Here is a 20,326-nt window from a genome sequence, read left to right as displayed (position 1 = left end):
GGAGAGGGCAACGCGGAGGCGCGGGAGGGCGTAGCCTCATCCGTGAGCCCTGGGCGGGCCCCCTCCTCCGCAGGGCGTGCGGCTATGTGAGCCATGAGTGCGACGTGGACTTTGTCACCGGAGCCGCTGCCGCCATCGACAGGACCCCCAGTGGGTGCGGGCCTGGACGCAGAGCAGCGCACGGTGTTCGCCTTCGTGCTCTGCCTGCTCGTGGTGCTGGTGCTGCTGATGGTGCGCTGCGTGCGCATCTTGCTGGACCCCTACAGCCGCATGCCCGCCTCGTCCTGGACCGACCACAAGGAGGCGCTCGAGCGTGGGCAGTTTGACTACGCGTTGGTGTGAGGGGCTCGGCGTCCCGGGCCGGCCCTTAACTGTGCCTCCGAGGGTCATCCGGGCAGGGGCACCTCCTGGCCAGGAGTGCACTGCGGATCCTGGCCCGGAATCCCCAGCCCGGGGCCCGGGCGTTAAGAGAAGCCCCGCCCTCCCTTAACCCCGCCCATCTTTCCCCCTTGGCCTGGCCGGAGTCGCGCCTCGTGCCTTTATTTGCCCTGCCCCATCTCCGCTGCACTCTGAATCCCAGGTGGGAAAAGGATTCCCGCACCGATCCCCGTCTTTCCCAGCGTGTAAGTGGCTCTGCTATTGTCCTGCCTGTGGGCATGAGTGTCGTGTTCTTTCCTGAAAGTGGGGACACTCCTTGTCCTCCACACCTCTGTCTTCTGACCACCCTCAATTTCACCGTGATTAAGTGCTGAGCCCCTCCTTGAGCTCCGGCCCTAATGGCGCTCTCTCGGGCCCACGGGTTGGATGGTTGCTTCTAATAATATCCTGCGCGGCCTGCCCCGGAGAGGGACCCTTGACGACCCATTGTGGCTGTTGTGTCCAGGATGTGTGGAGCCTTCGGTGGAGGAGGAGTGCGGGGCAGGCTCATCCCCGCCCCAAGCCTGGGCCCCAGTACAGGTCAGCGCGCTCTTCCTCGTGCTACCGTCCGTCCCCATCGGTCCCCCTGCTTCCTCCCGCTGGCCCCGCTGCCACCCTACCCCACCTCTCATGCCTTTTCACTTCTCCCTGCCAGAGCGATGATGATGATGATGATGATAATAAATACTATGGAGCGCTGACTGTGTGGTAAGCAGCTGTTTATTCAGGGCCTCCTTTTCCTAGCCTATTTGCTCTTCGGTACGGTGAGAATGAGCTGGGCTTTGTTAGCATCCCCATTCTACAGGTCAGGGGACTGAGGTCCAGGCACTTAAGAAGGGCTTGCCGTTAGCTTCTTGCCTCATGTTCAGCTGGGCTGGAAGTGGAACCCAGGTCTGGCTTTTGCATAATCTTAACCCAATTCTCTAGCTTCAGGGGGAGACATTTACTGTCTTGTCCCCCAGCGCCAGGCACAGCTAAGATAAATACACACCTCTTTACCTCGATCTGGGGAGATGCTGGGAGCTGTGGATAACAGGGATGGGGTACCCTCAGCCAACCTTGGGGATTATCCCCAGGAACCACACCTGCAGCCCCAAACCTTCTGGGCCTTGTCCTTCCTTCCCCCATCATCAAGTGTGCCTTGGAACCAGTGGGCCTGGCACTGTAGGCTATGGCCACCGAGTAGGCTGGCTGCGCTCCACTGCTGGCCCGGGAGATGTGTTGTGTGCCCCAGGGGAGCTGTGTGCAGTGTGTGGGGAGAAATGAACGTTTCTATAAAAGGAAAGCTGTGTGCAGGCACAAGCTTGCCAGCAGACAACCTGCCCCCTCCCCGGCAGCTAGTCAGGCGTGGGAGAGGGAGCGCTGTGGGAGGACACCTGGCTACCCCAGACCGGCCCTACTCCATGCCTGCAGGGCAGGTGTAGTGGGTGCATGGAAGCCCAGCAACACCCCCAGGAATGTGGGATCTTGGGGATTGACCAGGACTTGATCCCACTCCTCCACTCAGCTTTGCTCCTCACTCCCCTCCTAAGGCCCCTCCAACTCTGCCTCTCTCCTCCCCTCCTAGGGTTTTCTGAAGGTGTAAGGCCACTTCTGGGGACTCACTCCCCTTCCTCTGGCCTCCTGCTGCTTGGGGCACGTCACCCCCAACTTAAGCCTCCCACAGCCCATGGCCTTGGGCCCCCAGGTTGGCGTCGTATTCTCTGCTGCCTTCTACCTTCCGCGTGTATGATGTGACATTGCCCTGCTCTGAAAACCTGTCTGACACCTGTCTCCCCATAAGCCCTACCCAACCACACCTGTCCAAGACCCACCTCCACCCAGTTGCCAAGGGGATCCTCATGGCCAAACTAAGGTCATGCCAGGCAGCAACTGGTGCTGGTGACTGCACCCTCCTCCCTGGTGTGGCCCCCAAAGTACACATGACCCCAGGCTCAGAGCCCCAATCCCATTGTTTAGTCATGGGGAAAAGAGCAGGACAGGTAGATGAGAACTTTATTAGAAGCCATAGGACACCCCAGGAAGAAATGAGGAGCCGGCAGTGGTGGGCACTGAATAGAGGGGAGTGAAGAGGGCTCAGGGATGAAAATAATGAAAACCTGGACAAGAGAGGGCATATGAGGAGGTCACAGTATGGGGGACCAGCCATGGCTCTGCTATCTGAGAACAAGGAAGCTGGGCTTGGCAGGTCAGTTCCATCTGTCTGTCAGGGGTTCAGGATGCTTGTCTGTAGAGTCTTGCATCCCTATTCTCCATTAACCCCTGCACAACTCTAGTTCTGTTTCTGAGATCCCTGACATGTAAAGCATCTAAAGACTAGGCCACATTGAGCACCATGTCAGGGACCTTCTAAAATAATCCTCATGACAACCCAGTGATGGCTACAAAACACTAAGGGCCAGATTAGTTCAGATGTTTCTACGACCTGCTATGCCCCTCACCTTGTAGGGGTGGCTGCCTGGCCTAGGAGCTCCAGGGGCACCAGGAATGGGTTCAAGGGGCAGATCCCAGCTGCTTGCCAGGCTGATCTCGGTTCCCCTGGCGTGGCTTGCTCAGGGGCATGGGGGCTGGTCTGGCTGGGCTCCTCTGGCCCCTGGGAGCAAGCACTTCCATCCTCAGCCCCAGGTCCAGGGCTTCTACCAGAGGGACTGGGCTGTGGGGCCATCAGGTGAGCATATGTTTTAGTCATATGCTCAATCAAAGCTGTGCAGGGCAGGCGGGGCAGCTCCTCAGGAAGCGACAAGAGCAGGTCAAGGACCACAGCTGACTCTGGTGATAGATGGAAAGGGAAGGAGTAAGGGAAGTCAAGACCTGCCACCTAGGACCCCTGTCCCATACCCCCTGCCCTCCCCAACTCCTCTCACCAGCTGCTGAGAGCTCTGGGACATGACCACTCCGGGAGCAGCAGGACAGGTACTTGTAAATCTTCTCAAAGTCCATGGTGATGTCTCCCTCAACAGCAGGGCCATTAGGGGATTTGGCAGGCGTCTCAGAGGCAGGACCAGGGGCCCCTGGGGTGGTGTCCCCCTGCCCTCCAGTGATGTTCAGGATCAGTGACTTTCCACGGGCTTGTGTGGGCTTGGGGGGCTTGGAATGCAGGAGACTGACAGGTTCTGTGGCTGCGATGGTGAGCACCTGGCAGGTGAAGCCAGCAGGGAGGAAACAGGAAAGTCCCCCATTTCCCTCTGCCCTGTGGGGCCTGGGCTGAGCACTCCACCTCCCCAGCTTCCCAAATCCTCCCCACAACTCTGAGGAATGCAACGGATAGAAGATGGCCTCCAAGACAGGACCACCACGAAAGATCAAGGTGTCTAGTGCCTGGTCAGGGGCACAGAACTGACAAAAGGAAGGGCCCAGGACCCAGGTCCTCTTGCATGCTAGACAAGTGCTCTGCCACTGAAACCACGTCCCCAGTCCCACCTTACTTGGGCTTATATGTACAACCTGTCTCCTGGGACAACCCTGCTGGCCTGGGGGTCCAGCTGTACCTGGGAGAAAGCTGCTGTCAGGGCTTCCTCCAGTGGGCCTGTTATCTTCTCAACTAAATCCATCCATACCTGGGTGAAGTCCAAAGGCACATGGTCAGCAGGCGTCAGACAGCAAGGCTCTCCCAAGACCTGACCCTCTTGGGGGTCCCCGCTCCCACAGAGGCCAGCCCTGAGAAGCCTTGCCCTGCCCACCTGCCTCACCTCTATGGGGGCTGGGGGCTCCGCCTCTCTGCGTTTTGGGCCACCTGGATGCACCCTCTGAATGGCCTCCCGGACCACTCGGTCTTTCAGCTGCTGGAGGAAGGCCCGGATCTGAGGGGAAAAGAGCAAGCCAAACGGGCCTGTTATGAGTTCAGGGATGCCGAGGAGAAACCAAGACCACAGCCTTGCCTACTCCACACGCAGCCACAGCTCCCTAGCCTGCGCGTGGCCCGGCCTCGGATCCGCGAGGCTCCGCGGGGGCTCCGGAAGAAGGCCCCAGAGTGGGAACAGCGCGGCAATAAAGATGTAAGGGCCAGGCTTGTTCTGGTTCCTCCTGCAGCCCAGAGGTGCCCGGACGCTGAAACTCACCTCTTCATGTCCACTCCACCCCATTTCCTGACTGTTGCTTCATCCTCATTCCCACTCCGTCTAACTGCGACTTTTGCCAGGTCCCCAGTCTCCAGCGCTTCTCACTCGGAGTTCATCCCCATCTCCGTCTCTCCTCGCCCCGCCCCTCAGTCTCACGCCAGGTCCCAGCCCGAGGGACAAGCTCGCCCATTCCCCCACCCAGGCACGGCTCCTCCCCTCAGCTTCACGCCCCGCCCACCAAGGGCACCCACGGGGTTTCCAGCCTAGCCCCACCCCTCAGCCTCAGGCCTCCACGCTCACACTTCCAGCAGTGGTTGACGCGTCACTGACCGCGGCAGCCTACCGCGGCCCCGCCCACTCCCTGGCCCCGCCCATGATCTAGCTTCCACGCCCATACCCGCACTCGACTCACTTCAGCCTCGCTCCGGCCCCGCAGCTCCTGGGCCAGCTCGGCCGAGTCTGGCTCTGGTTGGCCCCGCCGCGCCTGCAGTAGTCGTAGGAGCTTCCGCTTCTCGCGGGGGCTCCAGGCCGCGGGGCCGGTCACCTCTCCCAGATAGCGTGCCGGGGCCGCTCGCCGCCGCTGCGGTGGCTTCATGCTACTGAGAGACGCCGGGGCTCGAGGACCGCTTGCCCGGAGGGCGGGGCTACGGAAGCCGCTGAGACCAGAAAGCCCTGCGTCGGGAAGGGCGCAGATGGGGGCGTGGCTTCACCTTGGCGAGCCAAAGGGAATCTCCTTTGGGAATGATAAGACTGGCACCAGAATTGAGGCGGGGGCGACTGAGACCCACATTCCGCGTTTTATCTCATTCACGAACTGGAGCCTACGCTTTGGATGGGCGTGTCCTCTCTACATTCCTGAACTAACTTATAAAACTCCTACTTTGTGTGCTTTGCTTCCCGAAGATGGGTAGGCAGTTGTCTGGTCGTGGTCAAAAGCGTGCACTGTGGAGTTGGGTAGCCCTGGGAACCTTGAGCGAGTGGCTTAGGCTGCCGAGCCTCAGTTTTCTCCTCTCTAAGCCGGGGCTAATATTCCTACTTTTGTTATGCGCAGGGGAGGGAGGAACTCAGAGAAGGAATTTAAGGAATTCTAGACTTGATGGATCCTCGGAGGAGGATGGAGTCCAGCTCAGCCAGGAGAACCGAGCAGCGGCAGAAGGTCGAGGATGGAGCTAAGGCAGGATCCGGGCGGTGCAAGTGGACAGCAGAGACGGTCCGGTTTGGGGGAGAGCGAAGGATTGCAGAGTGGGGGTGGGAGAAGGCGGAGTTTATGTTAAATTTAAGATGGCAGTGTTGAGTGTTACTTTTTGTTTGGAACGAATCGCCCTTGACTCCCCAGCACACGTGTGTATGGGCATAGGATTCCGCCCAATCCCCTCCCCCGCAAATTCTAGTCTCAGGTACAAGCCCAATCCTGTCCCCCGCGCCGTACACACACTGACCCCACCAGAACTCAAGCGGATCAGTCCAGAAGTTTATTTTGAGCTTAGATGGGAGCGGGGGTGGGAGGAAGGGAGGAGAGAAGCACAGGGATCGAGGCCCCAAAGTGTTGTGTCCAGAACTGCGGATCAGGTCCTGGAGAGCCTACTCCTGAACCCATGGTTGGGTGCCCCTTGCAGGCAAGGCTCCATCGCTGGGGAGGAGTGGAGCAGGCTGAGCGAAGGTGGGGAAACTACGCACCCCCTTCCTAGCAGGCGTTGGCCTTATATCAGTTTGTGTGGCGGGGAGAGTGGAAACTGGGTCTGAATCCCAAATCCCTTGCCTAGTACCTGTCCAAGGCTTGAGGACCTTTCCATCCAGACCCCACAGTCCACCTCAGTGATCCCAGTCCATGAATTCCAGTCCCGGCTCCACCAAACATTATGACCTTTGGCAAGTTACTAGACCTCGGGGCCTCATTTTCCTTCTCTCTAGTGGGGATTATAATAGCCACCTGAAGGTTATTTGAAAGATTAATGTGTGTAAAACATTCAGAGCCATGCCTGCCGCTAGAGTTAGCTCTATGAAAGGTCATTATCACCTTCCTTCTCCAGCTCTTCCTCCAGATCGCCCCCCACACACTTACCTGCCTCACTGGGGCCTCCGGGGCTGAGGGCCACTGGGCGAAGCTCTAGTTGGCTGGCTTGGGAGTGGAGGCGCTGGAAGGAAGAGGCTCCTGAGCCAGGGTAAGAGCGCCCCCTGGGGGGTGCTTGGGGCATAGCGGAGGCAGATCTAGGAAGCCTGAGGCCTCGCAGGCTGGGATCCGTACGATCCCAGGTCTGGACGTTGGGAATAGGCTGGGAGTACCTGAGTGTGCGCAGACGAGGCCCAGCCCGGCGGCCAGGGCGGCGCCCAGCACGAAGGCCGCCAACACCAGCGCCACCACAGGCGCGGGCTCCAGGGCCCCCGGGGCCGGCGCGGGCGGCTGGGGGAGCACGGCCCTGCCCGGGAGGCTCTTGTGCGGCCCTGTGGGAGAGTGCAACGCTAAGCCGGGGCCCGGGGCGCTGCTGTGCTGCCCTGCCCGGCCCCAGGGCACCGGCGTGCTTACTGGGGGGGCGGCCGCGGCACTGTGACCACGATAGGCTGCGTCAGCGTGTGCAGGTAGGGGCTGTCGGCGCCCAGGCTCTCGCCGCTGCCGCTGCCGCTGCCGCTGCCAACGCCCGCGCATGCCTCATCCTGGGGCAGACACTGGCGGGAGGGAGAGAAACAGGGACGTCAGGTCGGCGATCCCGGGTCTGATCCTCAAGTCTCTCTGAAGACACCTAAGCGCCCGGTACGGAATAATCCCAGCGACTACGGAGACTCAGCGGGGAGGATTGCAAGTTTGAGGCCAACCTCAGCAACTCCGCGAGGAGACCTTATCTCAAGATTTTAGGGGGGCGGGGGATGTAGCTCAGTTGTAAGGCACCCTTGGATTCAATCCCCAGTAACCGCTCCTGCGGGGGTGGGGGGGCGTAGCCCCTAAGCATCCAGTTCCCCACCGCAGCCAGGAGGCCACCTTTAGACCCTCTAGAAATCCAGCCTTAGGGTTCCAGGCCCCACCGGAGAAGATGTCAAATGTCAGGCGCTCTAGTCTTAAGATCCGGCTCTCAGCACCTAACCTGTGGAGCCCGACCTCAAGGGCCACAGATTGGTCCCTTTGCAGGCTTCTGCATCCAGTCTGAATCCAGAGGGGATTCGGTGTCCATTTCATTTCCCCCACGAGGAATTCATCGGGTCCCTGGGGCGGGGGGGGGGGCTCTCCGCATCTAGCGCACCCAGCCAGAGAGAGACCCCAGTTCCAAACCCCTGCCCTCAAGGGATTCTTGCCCCAGATCCCAAGAGACCCTAATACCCAGATGCCCAAATCCCGAGGTGCTTCTCTCTGGCTGCCTGAGACGCTTGTGCTCCCAGAGGGTCCCCAGCGCCCAAATTTCCGGCTTTACTCTCCGCACCCGCAGTTTCTTCGGCGGCGAGGTCAGAGCCTCCCGCGTCCGGCGGACTCCCTGGAGGAGGCGGCAGCGGCTCAGCTGGCAATGCAAGAACTGCACCGAGGCGTTGAACACTGGGCGCAGCCGGAAGCTGAAGCGTGCGGGGCGGGTCGCATCGGGGTGCGACGGTGGCGGGAAAGCTACCGAGGCGTCAGCAGGGCAGCCCCCGCTTAGCAGCACCAGAGCAGGCCCGGAGGCCGGGCGTGAGGACGGCGTTACTAAGCAGCGGTGCAGGGACAGGCCCCAGCGCGGGGAGGGTCGGGCCAGGGCCGCCTGAGGGACAGAGGTGCCATCAGGGTCGCCCGGTTCCCGCCTGTACCCACCTGCCCTGGGTGCTACCAAGGTCCGCACCTGCACGAACACGCGGCTATCTGCCGGGACCTCGAGCGGCCCCGCGCGGCGCGGGAAGGCGTCCTCTGCGTCAGACAGCTCCAGGCTGAAAAGGGGCCTGCGCAGCCAGGGGCCAGGTCCCTCGGGGAACGCGGGCGCTGGCGGGAGCGGGAAAAGGGCAGCACAGAGGAGGAAGACGCATTCCCTTAAACCCTCCAGGAAAGTGTCCCGACCTCCTGCCCCCCACCCACTGCCTTCTTCCGAATAGGGACCTGCGCGGCTCTGGTTCCGGATTTCCCTAAGTTCTCTGACAGCGGGGAGTTACTAAGACAGCCCCCGTGAGCCCCGGAGCTTAACAGCCAGCCGTCCAGGCAGGGCGCAGGGCTGCGCGCCCCTGGGGAGACCTCTTTCTCTCCCTCTGCAGAGCGGGGTGGAGGAGGGACAAGGAGCGCCTGGTGGCGGAGGGTCAACTGGGTGAAGTCAGAGGTCTCTCCCTTCACCCAGGCAGCTCGTTAGAGATGTCGGTCGTATTGTTCCCCAAAAGGTCGGTGCAGTCGCCAACGGGAAAGTGGTGACAGGGGTGCCCTTCCCGAGGCTTTTCAGGGCACACAGTCCGGCCAGACGGCCAGAGTCTGGGGTTTTGTTTGTTGCTTCTGGCTCTTTGCTCCCAGGCTGAGGGCAGCAGCAGCACAGGACAGCAGAAAGGGGTCTCCTATCCTGTGACCCTGCACACACTCAGTACCTTCACAATGTTCTGTGGGGTCCCTGTCAAATACAATCTGCACACCCACTTCCAAAAAGCATTTGTAAAGAAGGTGCACTCCCCCAGCCCTGATCCTCATAGTGGCTCCTGGGGCTTGTGAAGATGGCCAGCCTGGATAGAGCCAGACCCCCCATCGCCAGAAGCAGAGGTCTTGAAAAGTAACAACAGGGGAATGAGAGCGTGACCCACCCAGGATGCCCGGAGCCTCTACATACCAATCGGCCCACCAGGCAAGGGGGAGGTCCCTGGGAGCAGAGCCAGCAGCAGGAGTCTGGTGCCCAGCATGCTGCACTGGTTGAGGTGGGAGCACTGCAGGGCCAGCAGCAGTGGCCCCTACTTGGGCTGTTCTCAGGTCAGCAGGTGGGCAGGCAACCCTGACCTTGGATGGGCTGCCACCCTGGAAAGCAGGGAGCGGGGGTGGAGGACTGAGGGTTGATACCAGAGCTGGTGTCCAAGGCCTACAGGGATTAGGGGCTTCTCTCTTGCTTGGCTCCAGATCACTGGGGAGAAGGGGTACCTGGACCTCACAAAGGCCACTTGATACTCAGTGAGTCACTACAAATACCCCCTCCCAAGCTTGCCTCAGTTTCCCCCAATGCAGGGGTCTCATCCACCTGAATGGCGCCCCTCCTCTGGCCCCTTCCCAGGTCTTACCAGCCCCATGACACGACAGACTCAGAAGAAAAGGGAAGGGTTTTATTCTCAAGCGTCTAAGGATTTACAAACGAGGGCATTTTATTTTTAAAAGGAACAGGGCAATACTGGTGGCCTGAGAAGGGGTTCTTGGGCCGGTGGGCTGGGCCAGGCCACCCCAGGACCCTGCCCACCCGACTGTCCTCTGGTCCAGAGGGACGGCTGGTGACGGAGGGGAAGTCTTGGGAGGCAGGAGCGACTCCCCGGAGCTCCCACTCAACACTGAAGGGAGGGCATGGGTGGACACACACAAAACAGAAAATAGAGTTAAATAAAAACAAACCCAGGCAGCCCAGCCTCAGGCCTGTGCTGGCTGTGGGACCAGCCAAGGGCCCTTCCAGCTGCCCGAAAAGGCAGGGGCCAGGCCTGTTGACCCGCGCCCCCATCCCCTCACAAAGGAGATGAAGGTGCCTTCCCTGGGGGGCAGAGAGAAGGTGACTTCTATTTCGTTTTAAACATGCGGCATGTGTGAATATAATAGTGTAATGAGTCAACAGACAGGTCAGAGGCCCGGCTGTCTAGGCCTATGCTGCTTCAGCTGCGCACAGCCAGGTTCCTCACCTTTGGTGTTGGTTGGTTTATGTTTGTGATTTAATTTTTTTTTCTTTTTTGTTTGTTTTCTTGTCCACTTGATTTGCATGCATCACCAACAAAAAGGAAACACACCCATCCTGCTCTGGCTGCTGCAGTGGGCTGGGGGCAGGGCACACTGGCCCAGTCCTTCCCCATCCCAGGCCTCAAGGTGGCCTGGGGGCTGGCCAGCTCCAGCGGGCAAGCTGAGGGTTGCTCAGGGGCTCGACACTCCCACACCCTGGCCTGCTCTCCCCTGACACTCCAGCCAAGCCTATCCCTGTCCCTGTCACGTCCTCAAACCTCCACATCCGCTCCCTCTGCCCTCAATCCTGACTTCCTCCTGCCCTCCCCCAGCTCCCTGGCCCCACTCCTGCCTTCCAGCCACCTCCCTGATGCCCGCTGCTCCCTACTACACCCTTCACCACCTTCCCTGAAGGCCATCCTGCATGGCCGAGGCCCCTTGGGCTCCCTCCACTGCCTAAGCTCTCAAGTTACCCCCAAGCTGCGGCCAGCCTCCAGCCTCAAGGGTGGAGGAACCCCCAGAGCCCGTATTTGGCCTCTTTGGGCCTGGGACCCACCAGGAGCAGTAGCCCAGGACCCTTTGGCTCAGCCCCCAGTCCCAGCCCCCCCAGCGCCAGAGAGCAGTTGGAGGCCCCAGCACAAGCAGCTAAACATGACTTTGGTAAAAGTTTCTGAAGGTACCGACACACCCCATGAGGACACACTCTCCTCATCCCCCTCCCCCCAACACCCCACCAAGTACAATAAAATACAATAAACTCCAAAAGGACCCCCTGAGATCAAAGAGAGAAAGAGAAAAGAGAGAGAGAAACCAGTCCTGGTCCGGCTGCAGTCACAATGACCACTCCGCCATCCTGGGGTGAGGACTCAAGGAGGCCTAGGTAGACCCAGAGCTCCCACAGAGGGGTGGGGTGTCCGAGCCCAGGCTTGAGCCAGGAGAGAAGCAGGGGACTAGAAGGAACTGGGGAAAGCCAGACAGGGACAGAGGGGTAGAGAGGAACAGGGCAGAGGGACATGGAGAGCAAGCACATGTCAGGGAGAGAGAGGGCAGGTGCTGGAAGTGTGGGGTGCAGATGTGGGAGCTCTCTCCTGGCCCCTGGGGACTGCCCAGCCCAGAGGTTTCGACTGAATAAATAGCGAGTCTGCTGGCGGCCTGCTGTCTTCCATTCACAGTGTCTGTCACCGGACGCACATAGCCGGCTGACCCCAGGGTGGGGAGGGCTGGGGACCAGTAGGCCCATCTGTCCACGGCTGGTGGGCAGGGAGTCAGGGGTGATGGGTGTCCCCTACTTTCTGTCCTCAGCCCTCAGTGGCCGTCCAGAACCCAGGTTTCCCCTGGCGGGCAGCTGGGTGGCCAAGTGGGGAAGGGGGGCCTATAGCCATGCCCCTGGCCCCTGTGGGGCTGGCAGCCACCGTGTGGCTACCTGAAGAAGGGCAGGTGATGTTGGCTCAGGACTCCACTAGTCCGCGGTGACTCTGTCTTCGCCATGACATCCTTGAACCAGGATGCCACATCTACCTCGAGCGTCTCATAGCGCTTGATGAAGTTGTGTTCCTGTGGACCCGAGGGGCGGGGCTTAGGATGAGGGGTTTTTCCTCCAGGCCTCGGCTTGGGGGGGGCTGGGTTCCCAAATGGCAGGGCAGGGCAGGGCCACCGTACTTACAAGTAGCTTATTATACTTTGGTCTCTTCCTGTGATCTTTAGTAAGGCTGGAGGAAGAGGAGGAAGGGGAGGGAGGTGAGAGTCTGGTGGGGCAGGCTGGGCTGCCTCCCCGCGTAAGCCCTCTCTGGTGAGCCAGGGGTCTTCCAGATCTGTTCGTGGCTGGGACCTGCCAAGCTGTGTATCCCTGAAGTCTCCCAGCCAGGACATATTGTAAGGCCTGGCGTGGGACCTAGAATTAGAATGGGAGGTTCCTACTAGAGAGTTGGGTGGGCTCCCAGGAGACTGGTACATGATTTCCTGAAGACTTTACTCTCCTTGCTAAGGTACAGTGTTTAGGGCTGCTGGCCCCGAAGCAGCACCATTCATTCACAATATCCTGTGGCAAAGCCCACTGACCACCAAATACCCATTGGGCCAGGTATCAACAGGTCCAAACCCAGCTCATGGTTCTGTACCAGCTTCAACTCCTGGCACAGCCCCTGGATGTAGCCGGCCTGAAGCTGCCAAAGTACCATCCCTGGGTGGCCTCTCCCTCCTCTTCCTACGCCAGCCTTCTCTAGCAGCCCTGAGCAATGGGCCACACCTGGCTTCCTGAGGCCTCCCAGAGCAGAAGAGCAGGGCAAGTAGGGATGCTCACCAGTCTTTGACGAAGGACTGAAAGTCCCCCGAGAAGCCCATGTGACCCGGCAGGAGTGGGGGCTCTTCCTGTAGGACTTTAGTGAGCACCTCAAAGTCCGTCTTGCAATTCTTGTAGGGGAACTGTCCAGTTGCCAGCTCCACCTGACAGGGAGACAGGCAGGGCTGGACTGGCGGGGAAGGAGATCCTGCCCTCCTTTGCTTCCTTACTCCCAGCCTGAGGGTGGAGGCAGGGTCCCAGCTCACCAATGAGATGCCCAGGCTCCATACATCTGCTCGGATGTCATAGTCAGGCTTGGTGGGGTCCGGGGGGTCAATGCGCTCAGGCTACCAGGAGGGAGAAAATGATGCACCTTCAGGATAGGGGCCAGTGTCTCAGACCCCATTCCACCTTCCCAGCTCCACAGGCTCCCAACTCACCGCCATGTAGGCAGCACAGCCGGCACTCCGTGTTTTGGCCTTGGAGTCCACCAGGCGGCCGCTGATGCCGAAGTCACAGAGCTTAATCTGGCCCCGCTCATCCAGCAGGATGTTTGAAGGCTTAACATCGCGGTGGATCACGCCATGCTTCTCCTTCAGGTAGAACAGTGCCTTTACGATCTGCAGCATGGACAGCAGAAGACTCCTGTGAAGGGGGGACATGGCCTGGGGCCGTCAACCCAGTCACATGAGCCCTGGCCTGCAGCTCACCGCCACTGTCATCTTGCCCAGGATCCGCTCAGGGATGGGGCCCTGCATCCGCTTCTTAAGCTTCTCGGCACATGTGCCCATAAGCTCCATGGCGATGAAGACATCTGTCTGCAGAGGGAGGGGTGGCACATGTGGCTTGGGGTGACTGTGCCTTCCTGTCCACCCCAGTCATGCTCTGATCCCCAGGGAAGAGGACCCTGTGGGGGCAAATGGCACCCTGAGGCTTCCCCATGGGCTGGGCCAGTCAAGAACCTGCTCACATTGGTGATGAAGGTGCCGAAGCACTGCACAATGTAGGGGCAGTCGTGGCTCTTGAGCACCACGTCCAGGTCCATAAGGATGCGCTTGTTCTCTTCCTTGTTTCCCGATCGTCGCATTTGCTGCAAGAAGGGATGGCCAGGAGGGAACCTTAGCACCAGGGGCGCAGAGAATGAGACAGAGGTCCAAAAGGCAAGGACTGCACTCACCTTGACAGCAATAATGTGGCCTGTCTTCCGGAAACGCATCTTCCACACCTGGCCGCAGGTGCCACTGCCCATCTCGCCCAGGTTCTCTAGGTCGTTGATCTCTGCCTGATAGCGCTGGCAGGTGGGAGAGGGAACAAGGCTGGAGGGTCCCCAGGGCTTGTCCTCCCACCCCCACCCCCTGGCCCACCCGTATCCTGCCCTCCTCCGCCCAGATGCTGAGCAAGGGAGGTACCTGGCCCCCAATGGTCAGGTAGCCCGTCTGCTTCATGATCTCCTGCAGCTTCTGGTCAATCTCGATGCTGGGGACAGGGAGCAGGAGTTGGTGAAGGGGTTCCTAACCAACCCGAAGCAACCCAAGCCCGCACACCAGTGTTCCCCAGACTTCACCACCCTCTCACCGGGGCTGGCACAGCAACACTCCCCATGCTGCCCTGCTGAATGGGCCCTGACCCCCTGCCAGCCTGCTCTGACAGCTCACCTCTCCATGCTGCGTGGTGTGAACAAGGTTGACGGGAGCCCCAGCATGTGGCGGGGTCGGGCAGGGGGCGTGGGGTGCTGCGGGGAGCTCTCTGAGGACGGTGAGCGGCTGCCCCCATCGTTGGCCAGCGGGAGCTGCAGGGCTGGGGGGTTGAGAACCAGAAGCAGGGAGGGGGTCAGCACCCAGCTGGTCTCAGCTCCAGGCCTGACATTCTGGGGATAGGTAGGGACCCTCATCTTCCCCTCCCTCGTACTCTTCAGCCAGGCTGACACAGCCACCTGCCCTGCTGGCTGGGGCCATCCTTAGGGTGCCTTCTCCTGCCCCCTGTCCTAGAAGGATGGGGTAGGCTAGTGGGAGAGGGTGGTCCCCAGAGGCTGGGGTTTTTTCCAAAGTCTATGATAACGAAGAAGTGAGGTGGGGACCTGGTAGGGACCTGTGGCCAGGCAACCTCCCTGACACATCCCTTTCTCCCCTCCTCTGCCAGGAAACGGGCCCAGAGTCACAGTGCCCACAGTGGCTCATGCGAGGATGGACTACTCCCCAGGACCAGCCTGGGCCCTGGCCCTGCCACCAGCACTGCATTAGGCAGCCAAACAAGAATGAGGTAGACCACCCTGGTGAGACAGTGGGCACAGGCCCCTGGCTTCTTGCTGCCTTGCCCCATGTTCTGCTCCAGGGTTAGGGAGAGCCACCCTCTGGCCAGCAGGTGCCTCCCAGTCAAGCCTACTGAGCTGAGGCCAAGGGGCCAGGGGCAGAACTCCAAGCTGGGCCTATAGGCCTGTACCCTCAGGTAAGGAGATCTGGGTGGCACAGCTCCTCCAGAGGCTGGTAAGGCTGGGCAGGGTTGGGGACAGGGTCAGGGAGGGGATTTGGTGCTGTCCAGTGGCCTGCATGCGGACAGCTGGGGCATGCTACAGGCAGGCAGGCAGGCAGGCAGGTAGGCAGCAGGCACCCAGGACGGGCAGGCGGCATTACGAGGTGGGAGGGCAGGAGACAGACAGACAGACAGGAGCCAAGACTTAGGGCCCAGCTGTATAGAGGAGGCACTGCAGAGACAGGCCAGAGAGGGGCCCAGGACAGCAGAGCAGGTTCCCTGAGGATAAGGGTCTCCCTGCCTGGTCTGTCAAGGGGTGGGAAGCAGGGGTTGGGAGGCCAGTGTGGCTCCTGGACCCTTCACACTCCAGAGGACCTGGTGCCCCAGAAGGGTAACAAGCTTGCTTACCTCTGGCAACTGGCTATAAGAACCCTCCAAGGGTCACCTTCCCAGGAAATCCCAGAACCTGCCACTCTCCCAAAACCCGCCACAGATGTCCCCTCCCCTCTTCATATCCCCTGCCTTGCCATTTGGGCCCAGTGACCAATGGGCAGAGAAAGACAAATATGCTCCAGTTGTCAACGAGGCCCTTTCCTGACCCGGCTGGCCTGGGACCTTGACCTTAGCCAGTGAGAGGGCATGCAGAGGACCCTGACTCAAAGTCCACCAAAGGATGCAAGTCCTGCCAGAGCCGGGCTGGAGTCAAGAAAGGGCCGTGGGGGCATTGCTGGGGCAGCACTCACTATCCTCACCTCCCATTGCTCATGACTGCACAGACTCTGATGTCCCTGTGCCTCTGCTCCGTCCTGTCACAGTCCTGATTCCTTGGTGGCACCTGAGGGTACCTGTGTTCCCTCACATTCGGCTCTCAACCCCATGAGCGGTCACTCTAGGAACCACACAGGTCTTGCCCCTAGAGCTATTTGGGCCCCCTTTGTCCAGTATCATCAGCTCTCTGGGGTGAGGACCACGCCCCCAGGTGCCCTAAGCAGTCCCCTTCCTTGAACAGTCCACCAGCCCTCCAGGGCTGCCAGCCCCAGAAAATGCAGCATGGTAGGAATCTGAGGTGGGCTGGAGTGGGGAAGGAAGACACACGAAGGCCCGAGAATAGAGATCACAGAGGGGGTGCCACGTGGTGATGTGGACAGAGTAAATGCAAGAGGGTGAGAGGGAGAGGGATGGTGAGAATGAGTGACAGAAAACCAAGAGGAGCCTTAGATGTGCAAGCCATCAGCACAATACGCACGCACACTCACATGCAAGTGCACACACGTGCACACGAACACACACACAACACAGCATGGCATGACCTCCCCACCACATGCAGACAGGCAGAGCCAGCACCCCCTTTCCTCTGACACATCTGCACACACACACACACAACATTGAGAACATACAACAGTCCCACCAGCCACACGCACACACCCACCTACAAAGCAGACCCCACCTCTGCCAACACAGGTGCTCTCTCCTACACACAGGGCCACACCATACCCAGGAACCAGCACAGCCCAACTGCCCATTATGTCTACTCCCAAACATGCTGGCACCAGAGCAGGGACATCTGCAGGGCTGTCCCCTTCTGCCTCTTTCCCTGACACCTTGCTTAAATCCTATCTTCTCCAGCAGCTTTTCCTGAGCCAGCCCATGCAGAGCCTGTCTCCCAGCTAGAATGTTCTCCCTAACCAGGAATGTGCTCATTGTCCACTGATGGCTCTCCACTGCATCCTCAGTTCCACAGGACAGGGACTGGGTCTGTTCTGTTCACTGCTGTATCCCTGGTACTGAGAGCAGGCACAGCACACAGGGGCAATACTCATTCATCCAATTATTGAGATGGACCAAACAGGCATAAAGCACTCACCTGGTCCCACATTCTCCATTATACGCACACGCGCACGCGCACACACACACTCACCCCCTCAGTGGGCAACAGACTTCCACTCATTAGGGGAGCCCATTTCCTCCTCTAGGGAGTCCAAACCTGAGCTCAAGAGGAAGGAGGGAGGGATGAGAGGACAGAGGAAGATGGGGCTGGGCCCACACTGCTCTGGTGGACTCAGAGAAAGTAAGAGTGAGAAGAGGAGACAGAACATACACATGAAGCATGGGGCTAGGGGGATGGCATTCTGCGGCCAAGGCAGCGGTTAGGTCAATGGTGCAGATGTCCAAGCGGCGATGATAAAAAGGCTGGTACCTGCTCGCTGGGACGGGGCAGGAGCAGGGCTTAGAGTGATCACAATAACTGGATGGGAAAGGAAGAAAAAAAACAACACCACGATAAATCACAACAGAAATGGCCGATTTGTCCAAAAGAAAAGAAATCAAATCATAATGAGGAGGAGGGGAGACGCGAGGCACCAAACTGCAGAGATGGGTAGAAACTGACAGAGATGGGAAGGTGGGGAGGATGGGATGGAGCTGACAGACACAGACACCTGGGGGGGACTCCTTGGGACCTGCCCGCCATGGGCCTCACTGGGCCTTGCTCTGCACTGGGAACAGCCACTCTTAAGGTACCCTGGAACCCATACCCAATCCTGTCTCATTCATGCTGGGGCTGGATACAACAGTCCTGCAGGACCTAGCAGGGACCTTACTGGTCTTGGCCAGGCTTCCAGTCCCCAATAACATCCAAAGACAGTATGTTCACCTCTGGGATTTCTCTGGGCCCCCAAGAGATTCCCCAGGGAGGAAATCGAACCAACCCATGTCTAAAGAGAGATGGATGGACTCTAAATAGGGACTGAGGGAGGGTAAGACTTGAAGGTCAAGCGACAGTGACCAGGTAGTAGACAGAATTCTGAGATATCAGGGGGTGCCTTCCTCCTCCTGTCAACCTGACAAGGAATTATATAACTTCCAGGGTCATACCAAAGAGAATATGACAACTTTTTTTTTTTTTGCTAGGTCAAAAGAGAGACAGAAAGGGTCATCATGAGGAGGGGGCCAGTCACAGAGTCCATGGGGAGGGAGAAAAATCCAATTCCTTCCAGCTGAAAAGACTTGGGAGATGGGTATTTGTGAAACACAATGAGAAGGCTATACTATCCCAGGCCAGGTGTGTGTGAAGGGTTGGGAAGACAGCTGTTGATCCAGGACAAGATGCCAGGGAGGAAGGCATAGATCAGAAAGGAGGCATTTGTGTACTGGGGAGCTAGACCTACCCAGTTGTCCAGGCCTGGTGTATGTGTGTATGTATGTGTGTGTGTGTGTGTGTGTGTTGAGGGAAAAAGTCATTTGAATCCAGAAGACAGTCACCACCCTAGGAGATGGTGTGTATTTCCAGAGGGCTAGACATCTCACCAAGAGAGTGGCACTGAAGTTAGTCACAGGGGCATGGGGAGGCCTGTTTTATGTGGGAGGGGGTCACTGAGCCCAATGACAAGGTCACCCCAGGCTGGGAAGAAAGGACCACCTGATATAGTCATGGTGTCAAATGGGAGAATGGAGTTAGAAGGATTATATGTGTGTGTGTGGGATGACCTCGGGTGTTCCCAGGCCAGCTGTGTGACTATGAGTGTTAAAGGATTGTCAGCTAAACGCAAGGCTGGACAGTGGAACTCTTGACAGTCACTGCTACAGAGGGACTGACGGGAATCCTTTTGGGACATGACCACGTTTGCCGGGGGCCCAGATGGGATAACAGTCGCGTGGGTACGGGTGTAGTTCAGTGCAGGTGACAGATGCTCCGGTGACCGCGGCGATGGGGGCGGGTCAATGGGTACGGAGGCCTGGCCTGCGGCCTGGTAACTAGCTCCCAGACCCCCAAAGAAGGTACCCCCAGGCCCTGGGAACGGCCGCTCGGGAACCCGCCGGCCCCACGCCCCCCGGGTCACCGTGACCCTCTCCCTGCGGGCTGACAGCGGGGGCGGGGAGGAGCACAGCGAGCCGCCCCGGAAGCGGGGGCGGGGCCTCCCGCGGCGCGCGCCCCGCCCCACCTGCCCCTCCCCCACGCCTCCGTGCTTACTGGGCCTGGGCCGCTGGGGGCTGATATCCAGGTTGAGGTCGATCCTCCTCCGGGCCTCGCGGTTCTCCTGCTTCAGCTTTGCTTCCAGGCGGGACAGCTTTTGCTCCAGGGAGGACGCCGCCATCTTCCCCGCCGCCGCCGCCGCCGCCGCGCACTGCCGGGCCGCCCGTCAGTCCGGCAGACAAACACCGCACTGCGCCTGCGCCCGGATGACCCCGCCGAGCCGCCGTCTCGCCCTGGATGGCGCATGCCCGCGGCGCGCACCCGCCCTGCCCGCGTGCGAAACTCCGCGCGTGCGTATTTAGTCTCAACCCAGGGAGAACGCCTCCTAGAGCTCGCGGCGGGCAACGTGCAACACACCCGCGCACCACTACCACTGGGGTGCGCATGCGTAAATTCCCGAGCGCTCCGCCAAGAGGCGCTGTGTGTAAACCCACGTTTATTTAGTGAACGGTGTGTGGGGTAAACGGCGCACATGCGTAAAGAGGTGGAGACGCGGTCGCGCGCTTGGCTTCTACTGAGCGAGTGCACCAGCTGTCTGTCTCCTGTGGTTGCCGTAGCAGTGCGTTTTCATCTCCTCGCTCTTCCCGCCCCGAGTCGGGTCCTGGCAGCCGCACCCTCACGGAACTGGCTTCCTCCTCAGTGCTTCATTAGGATCCTGTTATGCTTAATTGCTGACTGAACGCCCGTTGGCGTGCGGTGCGGCCTCCTCACCATAATTATGCATCCGTGGGAAGCCCTTTCCATTTCAACTAGTCCCAGCAAGCTCAGGGTTGGACAAGACCTGGCGGGAGGCAAGGGCTCTGGAAATCCAGCCTTGTGACTTCTCACCTCGATGACAGGGCCAAGGTCAAGGCCAAAATTCCTGGCCACAGCGTGGGACCTTCAGAAGTCCCACCCCCATCTGTCCCGCTTCAGGACCTCCAGAATTAGTGTGGGCCCTGGGGTTACGTGCTTCTGTCTGATGCCCCCCCGCCCCCCAGCCTAAATAGATCCTTTTAAGGGGTAAGGTGGGTGCTGGGGAAATGCCCCTGTCTGAAGCCCTGGGTCCCTCAATAGCAGCTTGTGTCTGCTCTAAGATGCCAGGGGAAAATCTGCATTTTTGCAGACACTTGGCAAGTGGACAAACCCACGAGGTGAAGCTATGCCAAGTGCCCTACTCATTCTGGAGTCCAACACGAGGAACACCTTGGGATGGGCTTTGAAGGCTTCGGACTCCTGGTGACGACTTGAGGATGGAGCAGTCACTCAGATGTGGATTTAAGAGGATAAAAGGGAAGGGAGAGGAAAGGGATTCTCTGGGAAAA

The 20,326-nt window shown here is 59.5% G+C and overlaps 4 protein-coding genes and 1 long non-coding RNA gene across 7 annotated transcripts in view; 2 read left to right on the top strand and 3 right to left on the bottom strand.

Moving 5' to 3' along the window:
• The window catches only part of Ctxn1 (cortexin 1), a 660-nt gene extending 200 nt beyond the window's left edge, over positions 1-460 (top strand). The window contains exon 2 of the mRNA XM_048813303.1: positions 70-460. Within this exon, the coding sequence (XP_048669260.1) occupies positions 94-342 (249 nt within the window). The 5' untranslated portion in view covers positions 70-93 and the 3' untranslated portion in view covers positions 343-460. The remainder of the gene's footprint in view (positions 1-69) is intronic.
• Positions 461-2,394: 1,934 nt separating this feature from the next.
• Positions 2,395-5,090, bottom strand: Snapc2 (small nuclear RNA activating complex polypeptide 2). Of its 2 annotated transcripts, none has more exons than XM_015503730.2 (5): positions 4,888-5,090; positions 4,107-4,217; positions 3,906-3,974; positions 3,282-3,552; positions 2,395-3,186 (listed from the first exon to the last, which is right to left on the bottom strand). In XM_015503730.2, the coding sequence occupies exons 1-5, from the start codon at positions 5,068-5,070 to the stop codon at positions 2,855-2,857; spliced, it is 966 nt and encodes a 321-aa protein (XP_015359216.1). In that variant the 5' UTR covers positions 5,071-5,090; the 3' UTR covers positions 2,395-2,854. The 2 variants fall into 2 exon arrangements, with proteins under 2 accessions (XP_015359216.1, XP_015359217.1); XM_015503731.2 differs by lacking the exon at positions 4,888-5,090 and adding an exon at positions 4,476-4,665.
• Positions 5,091-5,244: 154 nt separating this feature from the next.
• LOC125619718 lies at positions 5,245-5,759 on the top strand. The gene is made up of 2 exons (XR_007351246.1): positions 5,245-5,382; positions 5,527-5,759. It is a non-coding gene; the product is annotated as an uncharacterized LOC125619718 (long non-coding RNA).
• Positions 5,760-5,925: 166 nt separating this feature from the next.
• Tgfbr3l (transforming growth factor beta receptor 3 like) lies at positions 5,926-8,566 on the bottom strand (the record flags this gene model as incomplete). The annotated part of the gene is made up of 6 exons (XM_048811051.1): positions 5,926-6,105; positions 6,538-6,610; positions 6,759-6,917; positions 7,000-7,139; positions 7,886-8,194; positions 8,273-8,566. Coding segments are annotated over 5 exons (930 nt in total), but the record flags the coding sequence as incomplete, so codon positions are not given.
• A 1,123-nt stretch (positions 8,567-9,689) lies between these two features.
• Map2k7 (mitogen-activated protein kinase kinase 7) lies at positions 9,690-19,300 on the bottom strand. Of its 2 annotated transcripts, XM_015503727.2 has the most exons (12): positions 19,020-19,300; positions 17,247-17,294; positions 14,236-14,377; positions 13,990-14,056; positions 13,758-13,871; positions 13,551-13,670; positions 13,291-13,398; positions 13,021-13,200; positions 12,847-12,927; positions 12,602-12,744; positions 11,966-12,011; positions 9,690-11,856 (listed from the first exon to the last, which is right to left on the bottom strand). In XM_015503727.2, exons 1-12 carry the CDS (start codon positions 19,141-19,143, stop codon positions 11,722-11,724), a joined length of 1,308 nt encoding a protein of 435 aa, XP_015359213.1. In that variant the 5' UTR covers positions 19,144-19,300; the 3' UTR covers positions 9,690-11,721. The 2 variants fall into 2 exon arrangements, with proteins under 2 accessions (XP_015359213.1, XP_015359214.1); XM_015503728.2 differs by lacking the exon at positions 17,247-17,294.
• Between the last annotated feature and the right edge of the window lie 1,026 nt (positions 19,301-20,326).

This window comes from Marmota marmota, unplaced genomic scaffold (assembly GCF_001458135.2).
Source record: "Marmota marmota marmota unplaced genomic scaffold, marMar, whole genome shotgun sequence".
Classification (NCBI taxonomy): Eukaryota; Metazoa; Chordata; class Mammalia; order Rodentia; family Sciuridae; genus Marmota; species Marmota marmota.
The sequence above is the reverse complement of the archived record's forward strand: the minus strand, read 5'-3'. Positions and strand labels throughout refer to the sequence as shown.

Bases quoted from the DNA above. Each gene is read 5' to 3' on its own strand.
- Snapc2 (XM_015503730.2), bottom strand. From the start codon at position 5,070: ATGAAGCCACCGCAGCGGCGGCGAGCGGCCCCGGCACGCTATCTGGGA. The intron at 4,218-4,887 runs GTGAGTCGAGTG...TTTTCCCCTCAG, and splicing joins GGGGCCGGAGCGAGGCTGAA to ATCCGGGCCTTCCTCCAGCA. The intron at 3,975-4,106 runs GTGAGGCAGGTG...GACTTCACCCAG, and splicing joins AGCCCCCAGCCCCCATAGAG to GTATGGATGGATTTAGTTGA.
- Map2k7 (XM_015503727.2), bottom strand. From the start codon at position 19,143: ATGGCGGCGTCCTCCCTGGAGCAAAAGCTGTCCCGCCTGGAAGCAAAG. The intron at 17,295-19,019 runs GTAAGCACGGAG...TTTCCCATCCAG, and splicing joins CCCCCAGCGGCCCAGGCCCA to TTATTGTGATCACTCTAAGC. The intron at 14,378-17,246 runs GTACCAGCCTTT...TCAACCCCCCAG, and splicing joins TGCCCCGTCCCAGCGAGCAG to CCCTGCAGCTCCCGCTGGCC.